General features: G+C 39.2%; 1 protein-coding gene across 3 annotated transcripts in view; it reads right to left on the bottom strand.

Annotated features, from left to right (window-relative positions):
• Positions 1 to 2,985: 2,985 nt before the first annotated feature.
• tesk1b (testis associated actin remodelling kinase 1b) overlaps positions 2,986 to 27,704 on the bottom strand; it is a 42,200-nt gene continuing 17,481 nt past the window's right edge. For all 3 annotated transcript variants that reach the window (XM_051653441.1, XM_051653436.1, XM_051653450.1), the window contains 8 exons: positions 21,975 to 22,023; positions 21,708 to 21,854; positions 17,422 to 17,504; positions 15,921 to 16,011; positions 13,583 to 13,666; positions 12,515 to 12,601; positions 12,280 to 12,382; positions 2,986 to 4,357 (listed from right to left, as the gene is read on the bottom strand). In XM_051653441.1, coding sequence (XP_051509401.1) covers positions 3,309 to 4,357; positions 12,280 to 12,382; positions 12,515 to 12,601; positions 13,583 to 13,666; positions 15,921 to 16,011; positions 17,422 to 17,504; positions 21,708 to 21,854; positions 21,975 to 22,023 — 1,693 coding nt within the window. In that variant the 3' untranslated portion in view covers positions 2,986 to 3,308. The remainder of the gene's footprint in view (positions 4,358 to 12,279; positions 12,383 to 12,514; positions 12,602 to 13,582; positions 13,667 to 15,920; positions 16,012 to 17,421; positions 17,505 to 21,707; positions 21,855 to 21,974; positions 22,024 to 27,704) is intronic.

Below are 27,704 nucleotides of genomic sequence, written 5' to 3'. Positions count from 1 at the left end.
ACACACTCACTGAGTACCTTATTAGGAACACTATTGTCTCGATAAAGTGCCCAACGTGGTCTTCCGCTGTTGTAGCCCATCCACCTCAAGGTACGACGTGTTGTGCATTCTGAGATGCTTTTCTGCTCACTACAATTGTACAGAGTGGTTATCTGAGTTACTCAAACTCAGCTCAAACCAGTCTGACCATTCTCCATTGACCTCTCATCAACAAGGCATTTCCATCCACAGAACTGCCACTCACTGGATGTTTTTGTTTTTGGTACCATTCTGAGTAAACTCTAGAGACTGTTGTGCGTGAAAATCCCAGGAGATCAGCAGTTACAGAAATACTCAAACCAGCCCATCTGGCACCAACAATCATACCACGGTCAAAATCACCGAGATGAAAATGTTTTTCCCAGTTCTGATGGTTGATGTGAACATTTACTGAAGCTCCTGACCTGTATCTGCAAGATTTTATGCATTGCACTGCTGCCACATGATTGGCTTATTAGATAATGGCATGAATGAAATAAAGATCAAGACCCTGTCATGGCTAGCCCAATCTCCAGACTTGAACCCCATTGAAAACCTCTGGAATGTGATCAAGAGGAAGATGGATGGCCACAAACCTTCAAACAAAGCAGAACTGCTTCAATTTTTGTGCCAGGAGTGGCATAAAATCACCCAACAGCAATGTGAAAGACTGATAGAGAGCATGCCAAGACTCATGAAAGCTGTGATTGAAAATCAGAGTTATTCCACCAAATATTGATTTCTGAACTCTTCCTAAGTTAAAACATTAGTATTGTGTTGTTTAAAAATGAATATGAACTTGTTTTCTTTGCATTATTCGAGCTCTGAAAACACTGCACTTTTTTTGTTATTTTGACCAGTTGTCATTTTCTGCAAATAAATGCTCTAAATGACAATATTTGTAATTTAGGAGAAATGTTGCCAGAACTTTATAGAATAAAACCAAACAATATACAGTATGTGTGTGTATATATATATACACAGTGGCATGCAAATGTTTGGGCACCCCTGATCAAAATTTCTGTTGCTGTGAGTAGCTAAGCGAGCAAAAGATGGCCTGATTTCCAAAAGGCATAAAGTTAAAGATGACACATTTCTTTACTATTTTAAGCAATTTGACTTTTTTTTTTTTAATTCCCATCTTTTACAGTTTAAAAAAAACAAAAAAGGAAAAGGGCCCAAAGCAAAAGTTTGGGCACCCTGCATGGTCAGTATTTATTAACACCCCCTTTGGCAAGTGTCACAGCTTGTAAACGCTTTTCGTGGCCACCTAAGAGTCTTTCAATTTTTGTTTGGGGGATTTTCGCCCATTCTCCTTGCAAAAGGCTTCTAGTTCTGTGATTCTTGGGCCGTCTTGCATGCACTGCTCTTTTGAGGACTATCCACAGATTTTCGATGTTTAGGTCGAGGGACTGTGAGGGCCATGACAAAACCTTCAGCTTGCGCCTCTTGAGGTCGTCCATTGGTGGATTTTGAGGTGTGTTTATGATTGTTATACTGTAGTAGAAGCCATCCTCTTTTCATCTTCAGCTTTTTTACAGATGGTGTGATGTTTGCTTCCAGAATTTGCTGGTATTTAATTTAATCCTTTCCTCCTACCAGTGAAATGTTCCCCGTGCTGCTAGCTGCAACACAAGCCCAAAGCATGATCGATCCACCCCTGTGCTTAACAGTTGGAGAGGTGTTCTTTTCATGAAATTCTGCACCCTTTTTTCTCCAAGCACACTTTTGCTCATTGCGGCCTAGAAGATTTTAACTTCATCAGTCCACAGGACTTGTTTCCAGAATGCATCAGGCTTGTTTAGATGTTCATTTGCAAACTTCTGATGCTGAATTTTGTGGCGAGGACACAGGAAAGGTTTTCTACTCATGACTCTTCCATGAAGGTCATATTTGTGCAGGTGTCACTGCACAGTAGAACAGTGCACTACTACTCCAGAGTCTGGTAAATCTTCCTTAAGGTCTATTGCAGTCAAACAGGGGTTTTGATTTGCCTTTCTAGCAATCCTACAAGCAGTTCTCTCTGAAAGTTTTCTTGGTCTTCCAGACCTCAACTTGACCTCCACCGTTCCTGTTAACTACCATTTCTTAATTACATTACAAACTGAGGAAACGCTACCTGAAAACGCTTTGCTATCTTCTTGTAGCATTCTCCTGCTTTGTGGGCATCAATTATTTTAATTTTCAGAGTGCTAGGCAGCTGCTTAGGAGCCCATGGCTGCTGATTGTTGGGACAAGATTTGAGGAGTCAGAGTATTTGTACAGCTTTGAAATTTGCATCACCTGTCCTTTCCAAACAATGATTGTGATCAAGCCATAGCCCTAACAAGTTAATGAAGGTCTCAGATCTTGGTGAAAGTTATCTGAGAGCTAAAATCTCTTGGGGTGCCCAAACTTTTGCATGGTGCTCCTTTCCTTTTTTTCACTCTAAAATTGTGCAAAAGAAAAATACACTTATCTTGCTTAAAATGTTGAAAAAAATGTTTCATCTTTAACTTTATGCCTTTGAGATCAATTCATCTTCTACTCAACTATTCATAGCAACAGAAATTTTGGTCAGGGGTGCTTTGATCATATAATGTTTATACATACTGTGTGTATATCTATCTATCTATATATCATCTATCTATCTACACACACACACACACACACACACACACACACACTGTGAATGTTAATTTACCTAAACCACTAAAACAAACTATCAAGAAGTATATAAAACAAAAACAAAAAAACATGCAGTGTAGAAACATTTACCTTAAACAGAAGAATGGAAGTATTTCATAAAGGTGTTACTGTCAGTAGGTGAGTTGTAAAAGTGAGAACAGGACAGCTGCCTCACACTTAATGCAGGGCCACAAAACCACACAGGGGCTCAACCCATTTGCACATACACAGAGAAAACAAATGCACTCTTGAGGAGACATTAGCAAAAATGAAAACAAAAATATTAGTATTAATCTCATTTAATGTAATTAATAAAATAATACATCTGACTATTTTTTTTCCATTCATAAAGTATTTTCATAAACTTTCAAATAATTTAAAAAATAAAAATATTGACAATACATGTCATTGGGAAGGCAGTGTTCAAGTTCAGAGGACTAAGGCATTTCAGTTGGATCAGAAGGCTACAAATGACCCACATAGTCTAACAAATCATCTGTAGCATTTTTATTTTTTTACTCTAGAATGACATTTTTCAGCTTTAGTTAAGACAACACATTAAGCAGTAGCATCCGTTTGAAGGTATCATCTATATCACATGCAGTTATCACACGTCATCATCATTATGTCCGAGTGCCAGGCAGAGCAATGTTTGGCTCTGTCGGTGAGGGTGGCAACGCTTTGCACAAAAGCCTTTTCCCCGCCGAATCACCATTCAATTTCTTGTTAAGGTTTTGTCGAGGTCCACGTACACAAATGGAGGGGAAACTCATTCCTGCTAGGCAGCAACCTGGACAGGATATGACCTCATCCTGTTCTGGTGGAGTAAGAGGGGTTGTGGCGCTGTGGGAGCTGTTAATGCCCCATCCTACAGATCGAGTTACAGGGTTGGTGCTGTTGTTGTCTAACAATGGTGGCAAAGAGGGCGGTCCGTTAGAGACAGGAGAGCTCCAGCTATTGGAGAAGAGTATGGGTGAAATAGGAACAGCACCAACTGGTGTATCAGGAGAGCTGGTACAGTCCATAGGCTCCTCTAAACTATTAGACATTAACTCTAAATACAACGGGAGGCCAGAATCGTCAGCTACAACTTCAAGATTCTCTTCCTCATCGTCCGTCTCAGGGTATGAATGCCTAATGCCCTCAGTGGGTGTATCAACAAGCCCACTGTTATTAGACAAGTCAAGAATACTCTCATTGCTCATGGTCAGTACACTGTCCCTCCCCATGTCCAATATACTGCAATTGACTGGATTTGACTGATTTGTACTCAGTTCCAAAACATCTGTGTCCATAATACTTTTTTTATTCTTGTTTTTGTCATTGTCACCACTGCTGCATAAAGACTGGATATCTTCTGGTGTACAGGGCAGTGATTGGGTACGTCTATGGAAAGAGGGTGTGGTCTTGACACTGGAGGCGAGGCTGCAGGGATCAGGGGGAGGGGGGAGAGTGAAGGTGAGGGAAATGACAGACTTGCTGGGGGTGTCGAAGAGCTTGATGCGGCCCCCATTGAGGTCTTGGCGCTGGGAGAAAGGGTTGACGCGCATTGGTGTGGCCTGTGTCAGGGGAGGGGGAAGCATATCTGACTTGCTGCGACAGAGACGGGTGTCGGCAGGATTGTCTAGAGAATGCTTTAGGCTGGAAGATGCTGTGCTTGGGGACAACAGGTCTGAGAAAAAGAGAGAGAGAAAACAAATTCTTAAAAGGGCTCAGAGCTAAATAACAACATACTGTATATAAAAAACAATAAAAAAAATACAATAAATATTTAGTTGATTGTTTTAAATATAATTGAATCTAAAGTGTTATCATGGTCTGAATATTAGCGCTGAATAGATTATGAATTTGTATTATTTTTTTTGTGATTTTCTCCCCAATTTGGAATGCCCAATTCCCAAGGCGCTCCAAGTCCTCGTGGTGGCGTAGTGACTCGCCTCAATCTGGGTGGCAGAGGACAAGTCTCAGTTGCCTCCGCTTCTGAGACAGTCAATCCGTGCATCTTATCACGTGGCTTGAGCATATTACTGTGGTGACGTAGCGCATGGAGGCTTCACGCTATTATCCGCGACATCCACACACAACTCACCATGCGCCCCACCGAGAGCGAGAACCACACATTATTGCGACCACGAGGAGGTTACCCCATGTGACTCTACCCTCCCTAACAACAGGACCAATTTGGTTGCTTAGGAGACCTGGCTGGAGTCACTCGGCAATGAATTTGTTAACAACGATCAGCCACAACATTAAAACCACCTGCCTAATATTGTGTGGGTTCCCCTTGTGGTGCCAAAACAGTGCCAACCCGCATCTCAGAATAGCATTCCGAAAGGATATTCTCACCACAATTGTACAGAGCAGTTATCCGAGTTACCGTAGACTTTGTCAGTTCAAACCAGTCTGGCCGTTCTCTGTTGACCTCTCTCATCAACAAGGCATTTCCGTCCACCGAACTGCCACTCACTGGATGTTTTTTGTTTTTGGCACCATTCGGAATAAATTCTAGTGACTGTTGTGCGTGAAAATCCCAGGAGATCAGCAGTTACAGAAATACTCAAACCAGCCCATCTGGCACCAACAATCATGCCGCACTCCATTCTGATGGTTGATGTGAACATAAACTGAAGCTTCTGACCCGTATTTGCATGATTTTATGCACTGCAGCCACACGATTGGCTGATTAGATAATCACATGATTGATTGTTGGTGCTAGATGGACTGGTTTGAGTATTTCTAACTGCTGATCTCCTGGGATTTTCACACACAACAGTCACTAGGATTTACATTATTCTGAGATGTTGAGATGAGCTGTTTTGGCGGCATGAGGGGGACCTACACAGCATTAGGCAGGTGGTTTTAATGTTATGGCTGATCTGTGTATTTTTGCTTTGTGAAAATGAGGGAGATGTTTGTTAATATGGCTCCCTCTAGTGGTGAAGATTTAATGAGCACAGGAAATGGGGCTGGGGGTGCAAAATAGTCAAAGGCATTATTTATTGTAGTATTGTATGAACCTGGAAAGGTTCCTTTGGGTTTTCCATTGGGTTTTTAGAATAGTGGTTTGTGATTTATGAGTAAAATAATGTCTGTGGTTAACATAACTTGAAGAGACTGTCACATTTTGTTTTACAACATATCTATATATGCACATGTTGTCTGTATGTGAACTTTTATTAAAAATAAATAAATAATAATAAAAAAAAAAAGCAAAATACCACCATGATCTCGATTAACAATTTTTATTGATTCACATATATGTAACTCATAAGACAAAACATATATACATAGAATCAAACTTAACCCCAACTATTACCCCTCCCAATCCCACCCTAACCCCAACAACATAACAGTGGTCCCAAATGACAGACACACATATGTACAAAAAAAATAAAATAAATAAACAGATAAACACAACAACAATCACACGTCCACAAATGACAATACCCGCCCCATTTCTCCACGAACACTTTATACCTCCCCGTTCCTCTGAATGTATCTTCCTCAAAGGCCGCCACCCTTCCCATCTCAGAGCACCACTCCTGAAAATAGGGCGCTCTAGCCAACCTCCAGCCCCTCAAAATGATCTGCCTGGTGATCATGATACTGGTTAAGACCCAACTCTTTATGTGTCTACTTTCAATGTCAATGACCGCCCCAACACCCAAGATACAGAGTCTGGGGCAGAATGATAACTGAATGCCTAACACGTCGCACACCAGACTCAGCACCTTTAACCAAAACTTTTGTATTTCAACACACCCCCAAAAGACATGGGTTATATCTCCGTCCTCTGATTGGCATCACCAGCAGGTGGGTGTGTCTTTAAGACCAAGCCTATACAATTTACAGGGGGTCCAATAGAACAGATGTAAAATCTTGAATTGTATAAGGCGCACCCTTGCATCTCTAGATGCAGTTTTTATGTTTTTTAGAATCCTAGCCCATACTCCCTCCTCCAATACCAAGTTTAAATCTTTCTCCCATAATCTCTTGAGAGTGGTTGAGACTCTGTCCCCCAGACTCTGAATTAGCACTGATGCCTCATGACCTTTTCCAAAAGAAATCAGAAATCACCTCTCCTAGAGTATCTGCTGATTTAGGGGGGTGTATGCTATTCCCAACAATAATACAAGTGGCATAGCTGAAGATACCTAAAAAACTGAGATATGGGGATCCCAAAATATTGAACCACATTTTCAAAGGATCTCATCACACCACTCTCATAAAGATCACCGCGTGTATTAACCCCCCTTGCAATCTACTCTGACCATCAAAAAGGGGACTTATTAATGCATAGTTTGGGGTTTAGCCATAGGCTCGATGCAACATTTAGATAAATATCTGAATTAAACACTCTGAACACTTTTGTCCATACTGAGTGCAAATGTGAAATAACAGGGTGTGATTTAACTTCTCTGGTTAGACTGACAGAAAGGCTTTGCAATGGCAAAATGGGGCAAGAACTTCTTGTTCAGTGCAGAACCAGGGAGGGGCTCTTTCAGGTGGAAGTGACCAATCTACCAAATATCTAAGACCGAACGCATAATAAAACAAAATCTTGGGTAGGCCTATCCCACCTTTGTCAATCGGCCTATGCAGCTTACTAAAATGTAATCTGGGGCGCTTACCACTCCAAATAAAAGACTTCGCTATGCTCTCAAATTGCTTGAAATAAGAGAGGCGGACATCTACCGGGAGAGACTGTAGCAGGTAGTTCAATTTTGGAATACAATTCATTTTAATAACATTAACCTTCACAATCATCGATAAATGAAATGAAGCCCACCTGTCTACATCTCTCGAAATCCTTTTTAAAAGTTAACTAACTAAATCAGACAAATTTGTTGGGAATAAAATACCCATATACTTAATGCCCTGTTTGGGCCACTGGAAGGCGCCAGGCTGAAAGGCCGTTACTGGACAGTACGCTGTCAGAGCCAAAGCTTCGGATTTAGACCAGTTGATTTTGTATCCTGAGAATTTGGAAAAGGAATTAATAATTCTGTGGAGGCAAAGCATAGATTTAGTAGGGTCAGAGACAAATAATAAAATATCATCTGCATAAAGCAGAAGCTTATGCGCCATGCCTCCCACCACCACCCCTGGAAAATGATCCTCCTTTCTTATTGCGGCTGCTAATGGTTCCAGGGCAAGACAGAACAATAATGAGGAAAGAGGGCAACCTTGCCGGGTGCCCCTATCCATAGTAAAATAATCTGAAATTAATCCATTTGTTTGTACCGCTGCTACCGGGTGTCTATAAAGTAACTTGATCCAACCAATAAATGTACTCCCGAACCCATACATTTCCAAAATCTTAAAAAGATAATCCCATTCTACCATATCAAACGCCTTTTTGGAGTCAAGTGAGATGGCAGTGACCGGAGTCTGATCATTCGCCACTGACCTCATATTGATGAAACGTCTAATGATTTCAGAAGAGCTATGACCCCGAATAAACCCCACCTGATCTACATGTATAAGAGATGTCATAACTTTACATAATCGGTTAGCCAAAATTTTAGCCAAAATTTTTACATCTAGCTGGATTAGGGAAATTGGACGGTAACTCTTACGCTCACTTGGATCTTGGTCTTTAAGAATCAGACTGATCCGGGCTTGCATCATGGTTGGCGGAAGCTTTCCATTCTTTAATGATTCTGAATAAACTTCTAATAAAAATGGAGCCAGTTCTGTAGCATAAGACCTAAAGAATTCAGCAGCAAAGCCATCTGGCCCCGGAGCCTTGCCTGTAGGTAAGGCCTTAATTACCTCGTCAAATTCCTCCAAGTTTATCTCAGAATCAAGAGAGTTTTTTTGCTCAGTCGTCAATTTAGGGAGTTCTAATGGTTCCAGAAAATTTCTAATATCATCATTAGTTGACGAAGACGTGGAACTATAGAGATCAAGATAGAATTCTTTAAAGGCATTTTTAATATCAATGGCCGAGGTAAAAATTTCACCACCAGCACATTTCACTGAAGGAATGGTAGAAAAAGACTCTATCTGCTTGATATATCTAGCCAAAAGCTTCCCTGCTTTGTCCTGACTCAAAATATGACTGTCTTGCCCTGAATAACCAAAACTCCACTTTCTGTGACAAAATAGTATTATATCTGTATTTCAAATGGGTCAATTCTCTGAGGCCATTAGACGACATTCGGCACTTCAGATCTGCCTCTGCACTTTTAATATTCCCTTCCAACTCCACTAGTTCTCGTGCTTTGGATTTTTTGGTGAATGAGGCATACTGTATGATCCTGCCCCTAAGAACATCCTTAAGTGCCTCCCAAGTCACGCCCACTGAGGATACTGAGGACCAGTTGGTCTCCATATAGACACTGATTTCAGTCGTTAGCATTTGTTGGAAATCAGGATTTTGCAAAAGGGATACATTAAAGCGCCAGCTATATGATTTCTTTTTCTCCGTATGTGTCAACACCTCTAAACTCACCAGGGCGTGATCTGAGGCTAAGATATTTCCAATTGAACAATCAACAACAGATGAAATGAGAGATTTAGATATTTAAAAAAAATCTATTCTAGAATAAATCTTATGGACTGATGAAAAAAAAAAAATGTATAGTCTCTACCAGATGGGTTCAAAAGTCGCCAAACATCTGTAAGACCAATATTTTTACACATCCTGTGAAGTGTCACTGTTGCTCTAGGGGGCTTACACACTTTTGCTTCACAATGATCAAGGACTGAGTCCATCAAAAGATTGAAGTCTCCTCCCAATATTATATAATGAGCAGTGCCAGTGGCTTGCAACATCCCTTCAAGATCTATATAAAAAAAGCCCTGATCATCGTTAGATGCGTAAATATTAGCCAAAATCATCCATTGCCCCTGAATTTCTGCTAGAACAACAATGACTCTTCCTGATTTATCTTTAATCTGTTTGAGGCATTTGAATTGTAGATGTTTATTTATCAATATAATGACCCCCCTGCTCTTACTTGAGCCAGCACTAAAAAAAACATGTCCACCCCATATCTTCCCAAATTTTTCTGCTTCCTGTGGGGAAAGATGTGTTTCTTGAAGAAACACTATATCATATTTCTTTCATTTAAGAAAAGATTACATTTTTATGGGGTGCCCCAACCCATTCACATTCCACGTGGAGAAAGATATCCCACTCATATTAACATTTGACATTTGATATAATAGAACAAATAAATTGTGTGTCAATAACAAGATTACAAAGACCACATTTCAACATCAATGCAACAGTCAAACCCCGAACTTTTCCCAGAACAAAACAAACAAAAAAGAAAAACGTGCGCACGTCAACGCCAACCGGCGTCAATCCCTCTAAACGCAGAAGGTCCATTTACGCCAACGAGAGCCCCCACAACAACTTTACCATCGGATTGCTCAAGTCCGGTGCTTCTATACAGATTTTGTGAGGCAAAAGTACATAACAGAATATACTTTGTAAAACAGACCCCAGCCAACAGGCAGAATAAACAAAGAACATGTAGATTCATTCACAGAACTGTCTCGAAGGTGTATTCCCCCACAAAACAAATTCCAGCTGATATAAAGCCATTCAGTTTCCTCAGACAGACAAACATTTGTTTCAAGTGTTCAGTGAACCAGCTGTTATGAGTGCAGCAGATGAGGTAATCATTCCAATGTCCCGTGAAAATACTCCAAAAAAACAAACTCAAAGTATAAAGAATAAACAGATTCATCCATAACTGTCCTGAAGCAGTGATATGCCACAAAACAAACTCCAGCCGCTAGGCGGAACTAGCACAAAAAGAAAAATACACATCCCGGTTCCTCGGATGATCAAGAGTCAAATTCACTCGGAGGACGCATAAAAAAAAATAAAAATACATCATGACTTACTCAGTCCGTCAGCTTTATAAAAGACATCCTTTGTGTGGGCATGTGGATATTTTGCGGTCATCTATAGTGTCCATTCTCAATCTGGCCGGGAACTTCAGTGTAAAAGCGATCTTCCGTTAATGCAAAAGTTTCTTGAAGGAAGTGTCATTCCAAAAAATAAACTCCAGCCGCTAGGCGGAGCCAACGCAGAAAGAAACAAAAATGGCACCCAGCTTCCTTAGACAGTCGAGTTATGTACAGCGAGTCAGTCCACTCACATAAGTAACATGCAATGGTTTACTCACCCATAGTTTCTATAAAGGACAGTGCTTTTTTGGGGCATAAAAATACTTTGTGGCCATCTTTGGTGTCTATCCTCAGTTTGGCCGGAAACATCAGTGCAAAAGCGATCTTCCATTGATGTAAGAGTTTCTTACATTCCTTGAACCGATCGCGTTTCTCTCGTCGAACTCGCAAAGTCCGGGAACAAGAAAACATTGCGATTCTTCCAAGAAAGCTTTCCTTTGCTCCTCGCCTGGTGCAACACGAAATCTTTATCGGATGATCTCAGAAATTTGGCCAGAATTGATCGGGGTCTGTCTCCCTCAGCAGATCCGCAAGCCGCGACTCTGTGAGCTCGCTCGATTTCCAGTTTATGGCCTGTTATATCGAGCAGACTTGGGAAGAGCTTGTCCAGGAATTTCACCATATCTCTGCCCTCTTCATGCTCAGGAATTCCAACAATTCGTATATTGTTCCTTTGATTCCTATTTTCGAGATTTTCCAATTTTTCTAAAATGTTTTCCAAGTCTGTTTTGGGCGCGGGCGGATTAGCGGATGATTCCAGATAATCTATTCGTTTCTCAACATCTGCTACTTGTGACCAACTCAGAGAATTTTGTTTCCATTGCTGTAATAGATCGACGTATTACAGCGAGAACCTCCAAGTCAGCAACAACCTTTGTCAGCATCACCGAGATGTTGGACAGTTGACGCCGAATTTCTTCTCCCGTCACGCTTTCCAACTCGAGTCCCCGGCTAGCAGGCCCATCAGAGGTTTCAGCTAGAGCATGTAAGTGTCTTTTAATGTCTCCAGAGTCTGAGGATTTTGACTTCTATGCCATGCTTACCTCAAAGAGCAAATATGTAACTGGGTGCATCAAATCTCACTGGATTAAACACGAAAATAATTAAAAACTAGCAAAGTGCACAGAGCTAGTCGCTCACAAGTCTGCTTCTTGCATGGCGTCACGTGACCCCCAAATAAAATACCACCATGATCAAGACTAAATCCCTCCAATCTAAACACCCAAAAATGAAAATGACAACTTCCTGCACAAATCTGCACACATCTTACATATTGGTATTTCTAAACAATTTCTCTTCACAATACAGCCCATTTTATTTGTATTGCCTTCTCTTATATATTTGTATTATATTGTAAAGTGTCGTATTCATTGTTTAATGTTATTTTTTTTTTCCTATTCTGTATTTATGTTTACTGCTGTAACACTTAAATTTCCCCTGAGGATGATTAAAGTACTATCCTATCCAAATCTGATTGAGCCCTCGAAACAATTTACATAAAATGAAAGGATGAGGGAGAAACAGAGGTTGAGTGGGTTAAAGACTAAAGAGAAAGTGTGTGTGTGTGTGTGTGTGTGTGTGTGTGTGTGTGTGTGTGTGTGTGTGTGTGTGTGTAAGTGCCTCTGGCAGTGCATTCCCTCTGTAGTCCTTTATCTGCTGACTCACCCTGAACATCAGGCTCCATATATTCACGCTGCTCTTTATCACTCACTCTTTTCTCCAGCTCTGTGACCACCTCTGTGAATGAGGGCCGACCCTCTGGATTCATCTGTGGGCAGGTGAAATTGGTAAGAGAGTATGTTATGAATGACAATGTATGCAATCTGTCATGCCAGCAGACAAATGAGTGTGTGTGTATGTGTATATATATATATATATATGTGTATGTGTAAGTTCTTACATTGCAGCAGATGACAGCGAGGTTGAAGAAATGGGGAGGACAGTCTCCCACCATCTGCTGAAAGGCCTCCACATCCAGGCCGAAGTCCTGAGTGACAGAACAGACATCAATCACTCAAATCACATATGAAGTATAAAGCTAGACAGGAAGCACTCTGTCATACATGCTTGTGCTGCAAAACTAAGTTCCAAAATTGTTTAAAATGTACATCTAATGTATTACTTAGAATTAAATCACTTATGTTGTACCATTTTTCCTTTTGAAAGTAAACGCATCTCCTAAATAAAAAAAATAAAATAAAATAAATAAATAATAAAAAAAAAAACTGTAGTTCCAGATCTTAGCTGCTTTATAAGCAGGAAACTACCTGATTTTTTATTTCTCACTTTTAACCCTTGATTAGGAGCACTGTGTGAAGTATAAGCTCCATGTAGATTATAAAATCAACTAAATATTTAGTCATAATAAAAACAAACAATTCTAACAATGAATATGGCAGTGTTTGGGTGTACATGAGAATGAATCATTCTTTGATTAACATGTAATAGTATGACTATATAACTGCACACACATTCATATTTAATACAGTCATTTCATTATAAACACATCAGCCTGATTAGACACTTTAACACAAAACATAACATTCATTGCCAGTGCAGTACATTACAGCTCTTACACTATGTGAACTCAGTCCCTTGTTAAAATAAGCAAGTATATGTGATTGGTTACAATAGTTGACACATCTAGTGAATGGGTAAAAATGAGATGCATAGCCAAAAAAATCCAGTATTAGTCACATCAGCTAAACATTAGTACACAGCAGGACATAATGCAGTATTACAAAAATATATTAGAAATAACTGTAAACCAAAAAATATGTTATTATAATATTATATATATATATATATATATATATATATATATATATATATATAAAATTATAATTATGAATATTTAAATACATATGTAATTATTCAAACATATATAATATTTAAATATAAAAAAGTTTTTTTTAATAACAAAATGGCTAAACTGAGCTTATAAAATGCCTTTTCTTCAGTTTTTCACCTCTGTCCTTGGCAGGAAGTCAGGATCTGCCTGAATCCGGCCAATGATCTCACACAGAATGATACCATAGGCAAATACATCCACCTGTAAATGATCATATGCTTTTGTGAATCAACTGATTAAAAATGCATAGAGTGATATTCTATATCCAAAGGAATGGAAAATTTCATTTTAAATAAGGCACAAATGAAAACAAGGCTGTGAGGGATATACAAAATCTGTTCAATGTGTTGTGTACTTTGTTGATGATTACATAAAAAAAAAAAATAAATAATAATAATAATAATAATAATAATTATTATTATTTATCAACGTGGACAAAATCATAGGTTGTGAAAATTAGGTGTGACGGCGTGACCTATGACCTCAAGACGGTTAAACCCATTGAACAGACTGTACTTCTATCCCTCACAGTCTTGCTTTGATTCATCAAATTAAACATGCCGTTTAACTAGGGTGACCAGATTCCTGCTTTTTGAAAACGGGACAGCCCCCTCCCAGCAAAAATGAAACTGACGTATCCTTACCTAGGCGCAGATCAATGCGAAGTAGAGGATGCATCCGCATCTGTAACTGTTGTCACCTTGTACTTTTCGCTGGCAGCAATTTTTCTGTGTGCACTTGTCTTTTAAGAGTTTATCGTAAAATGCAGAGCAGTCCAGTCCAAAATTAAGACATAAAAAAGCATCGACTTCATGACTGTTACACCGAGTTGAGATTTATCCAGTGTCCATACTGCGTTCATTAATGAGAACACACGCTCCACAGATGCAGATGTCCCAGGCAGGCATAAAACAAACTCCACAACCTTGGCTAAGACTCAGAAGTTGATGGTCTTGCTCTCCAGCTCACGAAAAACGTCTGTCCATCTCTCAGACATAGCCATCTTGTTCATGTTCCACTCAAAGAGCATGGTTTCGTCAATCAAACTGAGAGCAGGGATTCTGGAGTAGAAGTGTTTGAAACTGCTCTGAATGTCTTTCCACTCTGGGATGTCTCTCAGTAGGGCCCACTCAAATTTTTCTGTGTTCTCCAATGAGTGGCTCCAATTTTGGAGGTAATCCACTGATGCTGAATACAATTCTCTCACTGCACAAAATAAAGCATCCACTCGCATGTCACCAGCTTCAACCAGGCCATCCAACTGCTTTTTAATGTCAGAGCAGGGTATGAATGATTCCTCCAGCCTGGCCTGCAAGACTTTCCTCAGGTTATGAATGTGCAAAGCCAATTCTGTGGCTGATATGTGGTCTTGCTCTTCTATCTCCAGTGCACGGTTAAAAGTGGCTGTTTGCTTGAGTGCGAAGCCAATCTAAAGTTAAGTGCAAGGATCGTTGAAAATGTCTCTTAGAAACTTTGGGCATTTTTCTTGAGAAAGAAAGTATGCACGCAGACCATTGAAAATGTGTAGTATTCTTTCAAGAGCTGGACCAAGAGAGAGGAAACGTGTGTTGCCATGCTGCAGTAATTTCTGATAGTCCAGCTGCACAAAAGCGAGTATGTTGCATATGACAGCTTCAGATTTGGTGTGGGCAGAAGAAAATTTCGAATCAAACAACTTCTTGACCAATTTCACAGTGCAGTTAGCAGACCAAAAACTATGGCCATGCAAAATAGAATAAGCAATAAGTCCTTGACTTGCTTGCACCTTGTCAGATCCGGAACTTTGTTTCATCAAAAAAAAAAATTAAACAAATTCACTAACACTTGGTGTGGCACACTTTTAGCAGCATCCACACGCTTTTTTGTATGAACATGCTGCGCGATGTCGGTGCTGCCTCCATGAGCGATGGAAAAGCAAGCTCCACAAATCACACACCTCATTTTACTAGGTTCTGTCTGCGATTTTTTTTTTTTAGAAATGTAAACTCTTTTGAAGATCCTCATTAAAATGTACATGCACGCTTCCTTGACATTTTTCCAGCCGCAATTTCATCTGTGCGCTCTTTCAAACTGGACATCTATTGATGGGGGATTGTGATTGGATAGTTTAATCCAATCATGTACTTCAAATAAAATGGAGTGATTTCACAAGCCATATCCTTGGCTACATTTGATTAGAATATTCAGGTGACTGAGAAAGCCACATAGGTGATAGATACATTTTAGGAGAGGGGAATTATGGGAAAAAACATGATTTTTTCAGAATAAGTCGGGACACTAGAAAAAGTGCTTAAATACGGGACTGTCTCAGGAAAAACGGGACATCTGGCCACCCTATGTTTAACCCCGAGTAAGGTTCATAGTGGTGCTAAATTGGAATCAGTAATCTGATGAGTTATGAGTGAAAGTGTCATTTAAATGGTTTGTCTGGGTAATCGGTCACACTGTATCAAACCTTTTCATCATAGCGTTCTCCTCTAAGCACTTCCGGAGCCATCCAGTAGGGGGAGCCGACTACAGCCAAGGTCTGTTTGTCTACCTCATTACTGAAAGGGAAAACAGGAAAAGCTGTTTTTCCCCATTCAACTTTCATCACGATTCCTCATTTCCAAATGTAACACACACAAACCCCGAGTCTATAAACCCACACCACTATTATGTGTAAAAATAAAACTAGAGCTCTTCAAGTTCTCTATTATAGTTGGCACACTCATAGCCTGCTGAGAGATACTTCCTCAGTTTTATTTTGGTCTGGGACAATATACCGGGCATAAATAGCCTGAGAGGAAGAGGTGAGATGAGAGGAGAGAGAGAGGGAGAGATAAATGGAGTAATGTTCTGATGTGTAAACAACATTTGGGGATGTGTAGACTGAGGGTTAGTCAGTGTAAGTGCAACAGCAGCTGAAATACTTTGTCCTTATTAGGAGAGCTCTCCAAAAAGCCTCCATTTAGCACTCTGCTCCATTTCACACTCAGTTTTTACACTTAAACACGAAGCACACACAAAATATGCATTTAATAATATTTACACACAAATGACAATGAGAAAAAAATAAAAATAAAAATAAATAAAACTGCTTGGCCACCATGGTCAACAATTCTCCCTGTCTCTCAAATTCAAGATTTTGGTTTACTGGCATGATAACTATACTAGGGGTACAAAATATCTTAGTGACCATATCAGTATTGGCTGATATTGACAGCAGGACTTATTAAATCATTATCAATCTTTTCTATCATATATTAACATGTTTCTCTGTCTGATTTTACTAGAAGCACTTAAAATCCTAGACTGGAGATTTCATGTGAATAAATACAGTAAATAAATAAATAAAACAATATAAAATGTATAATATCAGTCAACAAATTAATAATCCTTTATATTAAAAAAATTATTGCTGTAGGTGCATCCCTAAAATATACTGCAGACTTCCAGAGACATACAAACATGCTTTCCTACAATGTCATTGTAAAACATAAACACAGGGCGGAAATGGAACCCTGGTGACATGTACACATTCTGTTCCAGAGCACTAAAAACACTATGTCCGAATGCTATGCTTTGTTACCTTGTTATATAATATGTGTTGAGACAGCATGTAAAAGGAACGCTGAACATGAATTGAGACTCATTTAGAGTAAAGGTCAACATCATAACTCAAGCGTAGCTGAAGTATTTAACATTCATTTAATTTACACATAGTGTGTAGCTCAGTGTGTACACACATCTACACAAACACCAACAGTACAAGATTGGACTGGATGTGTAGAGGCTGCGCTAACCTGAAGATGTGCTGACTAAATCACATACACTTAATTATTTACCCTGTGGCTACAGATACTAATGCTTTATGGGAAAATGGAAGATCATCAATCAGTATTTTCTCTCTGTCTCTGGTAGAGTGCAGTACATCTAATCTTGTCTCTCGAGTTATGGAGATGCAATTTACTGACCTGTGATCAGGAATTTTCTCTGCCAGACCAAAGTCCCCCACCACCACACTACAGTGCCCGTTCTCCCAGCAAACCAGACAGTTCTGCACAAACATATTTGGAGGAAAAGATGAATGTTTGTGTGCCCTTACCATATGGGCACGTTTACGTTTTGGCATGAATCTTCTGATAAATGTGACTGTGCCATGTAAGAAAAAGTACCATGGTTTATTGGACATATACCACAGCACTACTGTACTAGAGGTAGACCAATACATGGCTGTAACCAGCTGAGGTCACCGAGGTCCGCACCCTGGTAAATTTTTCATATTAAAAAATTTTAAGCTATACACACAACACGCGACTGCAATTTTTTAAATTGCCTTAGGTCAGTTCATATCTGAAAAGTTCATGATACAGTGCAGCGCATTGAATCTTTAAGTACATTTTTATTTAAACAATATCGTTAATCGGCTGTAAATTACTATCCAGAGGTCCAGACTGTTGCTTAAGCAGCATATTGACGGCGCTGCCGTCTTGGCACCTGCTATTTTTCTCAGCACTGGTCAGGATAGGCTAATCACAGTATTTTATTATTACTGGATGGATCAGGAGTTTAAGAAATGATTCTATAGACACTGTTTGGGCGGGTTTCCATCCACAGGTACGAATCATTGCAATTATAGGTTTTTATTAAAAATTACAATCCAGTGTTAAAAATGTCTCCAATTAGATATAAAAACATCCTGAGATTTGAATCAATAGAGGATTCTTTTTTTTTTTTTACGCCATCAAGCGCCCCCTGGAGGAAAAAAAGTTTTCTCTCAAAGGAAACATTTTCACAATTTCAGGTTGTTCCTTACACAGAGCTATTGTATGACTTTAGAAAACATGGAAAATAGCACGAGTCACTGAAGAAAATATATTCTTACTACATCTATAAGAAAACTCTACATCTTCATGCCCAGGGGCACTAAGGAGTCTTAATCCGGCCCAGGTAATCATCATGACATTATCTGAAATGTTCAAAAACAGTAGCACAATACACTAGTACACCATCTGTAGTACAGACTACAGTATGAAATATGTCAAGTATGCGAACACTGGCCATGATGAAGACAATAATTCATTTTAGTAGCTAATGTATCACGTCATTGGTAAAAATATAATCGTAATTTTTGTGAAAATCTTGGCACCTCATCCCGGAACGTACTAATTTTCAAACCCTGGTTATAGCCCTGGACAGATATATTGGTTTTACCAATGAATCGGTGCCTTTTTAGAACTATTGGTTATCGGCAAAAATCTATGCTGATAGTTGCCAATAGGGTTTTTTTTTTTTTTTTTTTTTTTTTTAATCTGTGGCTGGCGCTGGAGGATTCTACAGTATAACAGCAGCAGAGGTGATATAAAAACAATCACTGACATCTCGTGGGGATTTGCTGTATCTGACAATATTCATCCAAATTTGTATCCTTATTTCAATGCATATTTAGTTATTTTGATTAGATTAAGTTTTTTTAAATTGATGCGAGAGAAAAATGTAAGTATATGGAAAAATTTATGTATATGGAAAAATCGATCAGCGTTCCCACCACCGGACCGATAGCCCCGCAGCGTTGCCCTTAAACCCGCCCTTAATATGCCGCCCTGATGCAAACCACACACTCTGCCCATTTCACAAGCAAGAGGGAAGCTCAAGATTAGGTATCAGGTTATCTATTTATATTGAATACTGAGTTTATATCGTTTGTAAACATTAGCTAGCTAGCAAGATAAGTTAGCGTTGACAACTCGATGACTGTAACTGCCATGGTGTCCTGAGTGGTCTCTCCACTATCAGTAGGACGATGTCCCAGCACACCCTCAGTTAGGGATGCACCGATACCACTTTTTCTCTTCCGATCTGATTCCGATATCGGAAATCTCAGTATCGGCCAATACCAATCCCGATCCGATACCAGTGTTGTTTTTTTTGCATAATCAGTTTAGAATATCTTTACATTATTGTGTGGAACTAATTAGGAGTACTCTTTAATATGTAAAGAAACACAAACCTCTAACTACACATTATTTCAATATAAATGTATAGCTTATTAAGAAAAACTTTATTGTTAAACTAGTATACTGGATAATGTAGCAGCAAAATTAACAGTAATTCCAGTACAAGTAGAAAAGAAGCCTTTTTTTTTTTTTTTTTTTTTGCAAATATTGTCAACTTGTATCTGGACTTTAAAGGATTCAGATCTCTTTTTTGTTCAATTTAGTTGTAAGATATGAGCTCACTTTTCATTCACACAGCTAATTTTTGGAACCCATTCAACTTAAATATTATTATAATTTGTAAACTAATGATAATAATAATAATAATAATAATAATAAATTATATTAGTAATATATAGTAATATATCTCAATCATGCACCTTTTGTCACGGATCCACCGGTCTCTCTCTCTCTCTCTTTCTTCCTCACTGCAGTCACAGCGCTCACTCTCCCCTGAGTTCTGATTACACACACCTGCATATCATTAGTGGCTAATCAAGGACTGCATATATATACCCCGCTTTCACACACACTCTTTGTCTGTTTCTCATCGATAGCATCTCTCAGACCCCCGATCTTTCTACTATGTCAAACATACCTGTGTCTTCATTATTGCCTGTAAGTATCATAAGACTGTTGTGAGTTATCTGTTCATCATGTCTATACCCTCTCTGGATATTACTCACCTACTGTTTGCCACTCTGCTCAACTGGATTTACTCACAATGTTTACATCACTGTTTCAATCATCTGTTCAATAAACCCTGCTACTGAGTTCATATCTCTGCCTCCGTGACACCTTTAACTTTTAAACCCTCACGCTTTTATTTTGACATTTATTTCCACTGAACTCTCCAGGAAGTCCTGTTTGTAGGAAAATTCACAGTAGTTTAATTAGCTTCTTATTCAAATTCTGGTAAAAATGCACCTCCGGTGCTGTTCTAAATGCATATTATAAGTGAACCGAACTACTGAGCATCTACATCTGAGATGTTGTTCGTGAGTAGCGCTCGAATATCGCGCACCGCTGTGAAGTCTAAAAATAGCCACACAAGTGTGTGTAAACAGAGCAGCGCCATTCAATAACGCGCTTGAGCTGCGCGTACATTTTATATATTTACTTATAAAACACAGCCTTTTGTGATTCACAGAGCTATCGCACCTCTTCAAGTGGCTTTGAATAAAATGCACGAGTCATATGAATTACTTTGTGTTTTAATGGTTCTTTTATGTCAAATTTTGAGCTTGACAGTAACAAACATGACTAACACACAGTATCGGATTTGGATCGGGCTCGTCCAAACGATACCCGTTTCATTTAAAAACGTCAGTATCGGAGCCAATACCGATCCAGGTATCAGATCGGTGCATCCCTACCCTCTATGACCTTGAACCATGGAAAGTTCTTTCTTTGGGCACCGCTTTGTCCATTGTGTTTTAACAAATTTGTACTGTGCCTGTATGTTTTTAAATTTTCCCCACCTCAATCCCCAGTTGGCCTTTTTTCTCCCAAGTGTAATCAGCCATTGGCCCAGAGAAAGCCCAGAGGAGGCATGATGAAGCCCCGGAAGTGACAGTGGGAATGCAACTGGCCCTGGCATGCACTAGCACACCCACATTTGGCCCGAGTGAAAACACAGTTATTGTCTCCAACTTTTTATGTCTTGTGAATAATAAACCTTATTCCTTATTGAACCTTAACTGGTGAAAAAGTTCTGTATATACATACAAAACCTTTCATCTGGATAATATATAGGCTATAAAAAGCTTAATTTGGTAAATACTTGTGTATATAGGAGCACTGTAACGAAGCCAAGTCCCCGGTGTGTTTCAGGCTTCTTTTTAGCTAAAAGTCCTGCGTTATGCAGGTTCAACAATAATCTGCATCTAGGATTTTATTCATTTTGGACTCTTGGGTCTGTGCTAGTCATCGTAAGGAAAGACCAAGACATTTTTTCAACATTCTATAAATGGATTGTAAAAAATTATCGATATACCCGATTAACCAGCCTTTTCCATCACCTTAGTTATCGGTATCTGCAAAATCCACTAATCGATCATCCTCTATACTGTACCATTTAAGTACCTTAAATATGACTGAAATAGCATGGTATATGAATATGGTAATCATTCAGTGCCATGGTATGGATCAAAGTGTATTTATCAAATTATATACATTACTACTGCATAATACCACTGTAGTACAGTGCTCTTGTTGTATCTGCAAGTGTACCTATAATATATGCCCTTCCTGTGTATGTGTACCTTTGACGTGAGGTCTCTGTGGAATATGCCCTTGCTGTGGAGGTACTGCAGTCCTCTGGCAATGTCCATACTGAGGCTTATTCTCAAAGACCAGGTGAGGAACACATCACTGTTCAACAGCTGCTCCAGGTTACCACCATTAATGTACTATAACACACAAACACAGGTCAAACATGTCTTTAATTTTAAATGTCACAGCAGACATGCTGTGTGTCACGATTAAAGCCATTACATTGTCTGTGTGTATATTTTCTCTTTCTACCTCACCTCTGTTAGAGCATGGAGATGTCCCTCATGTACACACACTCCTACAAACCTAAAGAGACACATACACACAAATGGGCATTAAGGGTGTTGGGGGAGAAAAAAAAAAAAAAAAAAAAAAATTAGGTGAAAGCGCCAACAAGTTTCTTCAGGAGTGACCCAGCTCAAGCATGTGAGATGGAATACCTGAATTTCAGAGGCAATGAACATCTTTTTGTTATTAACAACTTTTATTGATTCCACTCATAAGACAAACACACACAACATCAAATACAGAATCAATTATATACATTAAACCCCTCCCCCGAACATACCCCCCACCTGACACAAACATGCACTACAGTGGTCACCAACAATTGAGAAAAAAAAAAAAAAATTATGAGTGCAGTTTATGGAAACAAGAATGCACATACACAAACTAGAAATCCCTCTCCACTGCCCCTCCCTGAGAACCCTCTAAAAAAGCCAAATATCCACCCCACTTCCTATCAAACAAATCCCATTTTCCCAGCCTTCTAAAAATCACCTCCTTGAATGCTGCCACCCCGCCCATCTCCCCACACCACTCCCGAAACGAGGGTGCCCCAGCCAACTTCCACCCCCTGAGGATAATTTGTCTACAGATCATAACTCCGGTTAGGACCCAACTTTTTAAAATGATTATCCCCAATATTAATAACCACCCCATTGCCTAAGATACAGAGTCTGGGGCAAAATGAAAATTGAGTGCCCAGTACGTCGCACATAAAGCTCTGAACCCTCAACCAAAATTCTTGGATATCAACACATCCCCAAAAAACATGGGTTGTGTCCCCGTCTTCTGATTGGCATCACCAGCAGGTGGGTGTGTCTTTAAGACCAAGCCTATACAATCTAGAGGGGGTCCAATAGACTCTATGTAAAATCTTAAATTGCATCAGACGCACCCTTGAATCTCTAGTAGACTTGACGTTTTTTAGAATCCTAGCCCACACTCCCTCCTCCAATGCCAAGTTTAAATCTCCATCCCCCAGACTCTGAATTAACAGGGAGTAATACACTGATGCCTCATGACCTTTTCCAAAAGCAGTAATCACCACTTCCAGAGTATTTGCTGCTTTAGGGGGGTGTATGCTACTCCCAAAAATAGTACAGAGCAGGTGGTGCAGCTGTAAATACCTAAAGGGATCTGGGAATCCTAAAATGTCTAACCATATTTTCAAAGGATTCCAACACTCCACTCTCATATAGGTCACCGAGCGCATTAACCTCCCTCACAGTCCACTCTGACCAGCAGAAAGGGGATTTTTCAATACAAAACCAGGGAGGGGCTCTCTCAGGTGGAAGCGACCAATAAGCAAAATGTCTGAGACCGAATGCATAATAAAACAAAATCTTGGGTAGGCCTAGCCCACCTTTGTCAATCGGCCTATGTAACTTATTGAAATGTAATCTGGGATGCTTACCATTCCTAATGAAGGACTTCGCTATGCTATCAAATTGCTTGAAATAAGAGAGGGGGACATCTACAGGGAGAGACTGTAGCAGGTAGTTGAATTTTGGAATACAATTCATTTTAATAACATTAACCTTTCCAATCATAGATAAATGTAATGAAGCACACCTGCCCACATCGCTCGAAAACCTTTTTATTAAGGGATCAAAATTAACTAACTAAATCACACAAATTTGCTGGGAATAAAATGCCCAAATACTTAATGCCCTGTTTGGGCCACTGGAAGACGCCCGCCTGAAAAGCCGTCGCTGGGCAGTATGCTGTCAGATCCAAAGCTTCGGATTTAGACCAACTGACTCTGTATCCTGAGAATTTAGAAGAGGAATTAATAATTCTGTGGAGGCAAGGCATAGATCTAGTGGGGTCAGAGACAAATAATAAAATATCATCTGCGTAGAGCAAAAGCTTATGTACTATATATTGACTGAGATAACTACTATAAAGTAACTTAATCTATCCAATAAAAGTATTCCCAAACCCATGTATTTCCAATATATTAAAAAGATAATCCCATTTTACCATATTAAACGCCTTTTCGGCGTCAAGTGAGATGGCAGCGACCGGAGTCTGATCATTCTCCACTGACCACATGATATTGATGAAATGCCTAATGTTATCAGAAGAGCTACAGCCTGAATAAACCCCACCTGATCTATATGTATAAGAGATGTCATAACTCTACTTAATCGATTAGCCAGAATTTTTGACAATATTTAACATCTAGCTGGATCAGGGAAATTGGACGGTAACTCTTACCCCCACTTGGATCTTTGTCTTTAAGTATCAGACTGATCCGGGCTTGAGTCATGGTTGTCGGAAGCTTTCCATTCTTTAAAGATTCCGTGTAAACTTCTAACAAAAGTGGAGCCAATTCTGTAGCACAAAATCTAAAAAAATTCAGCGGCAAAGCCGTCTGGCCCTGGAACCTTGCCTGCAGGCAAGTCCTTAATTACCTCGCCAAGCTCTTCCAAGGTTATCTCAGAATCAAGAAATTTTTTTTGCTCAGTTGTCAATTTAGGGAGTTCTAATGGTTCCACAAAGTTTCTAATATCCTCATCAGTAGACGAAGACATGGAACTATAAAGATCAAGATACAATTCTTTAAACGCATTATTAATATCAATGGCTGAGGTAAATATTTCACCACCAGCAGATTTCACTGAGAGAATGGTAGAAAAAGACTCTCTCTGCATTATATATCTAGCCAAAAGCTTCCCTGCCTTGTCCCGACTCAAAGTATAACTGTCTTGCCCTGAATGACCAAAACTCCACCTTCCGTGACAAAATAGTATTATATCTGTATTTCAATAGAGTCAATTCTCCGAGGTCATCAGATGACATTCGGCGCTTCAGTTCTGCATTGGCACTTTTAGTATTTCCTTCCAACTCCACGAGTTCGCGTGCTTTGGATTTTTTGATGAATGAGGCGGCAATGAACACCTTAAGCACGCATGTAAACACTCCTCTCTTTCACACACATTTATTAGGAACACACAGGGCCACACATGCTGATGCAGATAAATCTTGTCCCAGCATATATAAAAGAAACACATCCTCTGTATTTATATGTCATGGTTGTACCAAGTATGTTGTACTAGAATTATCCCTCTTCATATTTGCATATTTCACTCTACATAAACAGTGGCAGCAGTTATGGTGGCCTTGTGAAGACAAAAGAAGTTGTTCTTTGACAACAGCTTTCATGTTTTTATACAATGCTGCATTTATTGCCCACCAGCACAGACTCTCTGTAAGCTAGAATTAAAAACAAAAGTCTTTCCATTCTAGAGGCAACAAGAAATTAATTATTTAATGAATTTCAATATTTTAATTCAACAGTTAAAGTGGAAATTCATAACTATTAATACAGTTACTTGGAAACTCTTACACTCCCCACCCCAGCTCTGACTGTAGGCTGTTAATACACATGAGGCTGGAGACCCCTCAGAACTGGGACAGGTGATACTATTTACTAGCGAACCCTACAAAGAAAAGTAGTAAGGCAGCATCATGTTACAGTGATGGTAATACCATAGTACAGAATGATTAACATTTTCATATACCATGATATTTTTATGGTACACCAAAGTACTTCAAAGAATATTGTGTGTTTACCATGGTACAGTACATTCCATAAAACATGGTAATGGTACAGTACTTTAGTCATTTTTTGCTAGTTGAGGATTTCATTTTAGATCATGTAAATACTTAATATTTGCTATATTTGTCATTACAGAAATTAAATGTTTCTATACATAAGACAATATTTCCATGATGTGCAAAGTACTACATAAAAAATAAAGTGGTTAGTGTGCCATGAATTATGAGAGTGCAGTTTATGGAAACAGGCATGCATGGGAGAAGGTTTTTGTGTTAAAGGAATAGTTTACCCAAAAATGTCCGTGAACAACTTAAATTTCGGTCTTTTCCCCTCACACAATCGCTCTGGCTTCAGAAGACTTGCAATATAGTGCACAAATCATACGGACAACTTTTACGATACTTCTATAGTGTTTTTTTTTTTTTTCCTCACTTTGGAGCCTGACAGCCACAGTCCTCATTCACTTTCATTATATGGAAGAGTGGCCAGGACATTCTTAAAAATGTACCTTTTGTGTTCCATTGAAGAAAGGCCACGTTAGCACAGTACCAGAATATGGTTGTCAGTACTGTTTTTTCTAACTTCAGTTATGTGCGTGCACAGTTTGGTTAATAACCAAACTCTCTCCCTTAAATTTTCATTACTCACAACCTCATTTTTGGCAAATATATGCTGTTAGAAAGGAACTGTTCTGGACATATATTTCCATCCAAGTTGCGAATTTATTATATGCATAAAAACAAAATATAGCAAAAAGCATTGGGCATTTGTTCAAAAGAACAAAATAGTCACTTCTGGAGAAACTGTAGTCACTGTGACTTTTATTAATAAAATGCTTGCAGACAAAACACTCTAGAAGAACTTTGTCTTATGTCTGGGAGTGACAAGGCATCACACTGTGTGTGTGTGTGTGTGTTCCTCCTTCCTTACATCTTTGCCGTGCAGATCTATAATATATTTTTCAAAAGTGTCAATAAACCTGCTCTTCGGCACAGTTCAAGTTTGTATTCGACTTTTGTTCTGCAAACACTTTACAAGATTTGGATTTTCAGGACACAGTTATTTCAGGATGACCAGAGCAACATTTCACATGTGATGATTATTAGTCCAGTTATTAATTCAGTCAAATGACTTTCTTGTATTCCTGGTAAATTCGAAAGGAGTTTATTCGGTATGTGTGTTCCCATCATAGTTTATATGCATTTCTTCTTATTGAATAAAAAACTCAAGCGTATAAGTTTTTTTATGTGCATTTGGGAGATTTTATTTGCATCTTGGTGTTTTAATCCAGCAGTTTTTATGCAATATCCCAAAATGCACATAAAAATACTTGCTAATGACAACATACTGCGAGAGCTATGCTGCACTGTACACGCAGTGTTCCGTTAACTCAAGGAGACAGAGAAATGAGCTGTGCCTGTGTCAAACGAAGATACTGTTCACTGACTTCTACTGGTGTTACTTGCATTAGGTTTAAGCCCCGTTCACATTGTAAGCGACTTGGTCGGAGTTCACTAGTGGGAGTTCCTACTGCTGTCGCTCTGAAGTTATTTGTCAGCTGCACAACTGGCCATAGCTTTACAAAATCTAATCACAGATAAGATATATTGCCAATAAAACATATTCTTATTTGACAAGGAATCATTTGTTTTGCCTCTAAAAATGAACATTCTGCAGGGGAAAAGTGTTTTTATATAAACTGCAGCAGTGACATACCATAAACAAGATGAATGATCTATCAATGCATGAAACAAACTCACAATGCCAACACTTTCTGACACGGTCTTCCACACATATTTATCATCATATCCATGTATGTGGTTACAGAAAATTTATATAGAACAGTGAAATCAATGACAACGTTAACTTCTCCATCTTCCCTGCACTCTACTCCAGTTTCTCACAGGAGACGGATAACGTGAGCTCCACTGTCTTCTCTCACTGGTAGTCAGTGCGCGATCTCACTCTGTATTTGCATGAAGTTGAAAGTTTCTCAACTTCATGCAGTTTCGCATCTCTTAAAATGGGCAAATCCTGTCAAAAATGGTTGCTGTCGCTCGTGTAGCCGGAAGACGCCAGCTCTGTGGCTGCAAGTTGCTGACAACGTGAACGGGGCTTTAAGGTCTGGGCACAAGAC

Source organism: Myxocyprinus asiaticus, chromosome 2 (assembly GCF_019703515.2).
Source record: "Myxocyprinus asiaticus isolate MX2 ecotype Aquarium Trade chromosome 2, UBuf_Myxa_2, whole genome shotgun sequence".
Taxonomy (NCBI): Eukaryota; Metazoa; Chordata; class Actinopteri; order Cypriniformes; family Catostomidae; genus Myxocyprinus; species Myxocyprinus asiaticus.
This window is presented reverse-complemented; position numbering and strand designations above follow the sequence as displayed.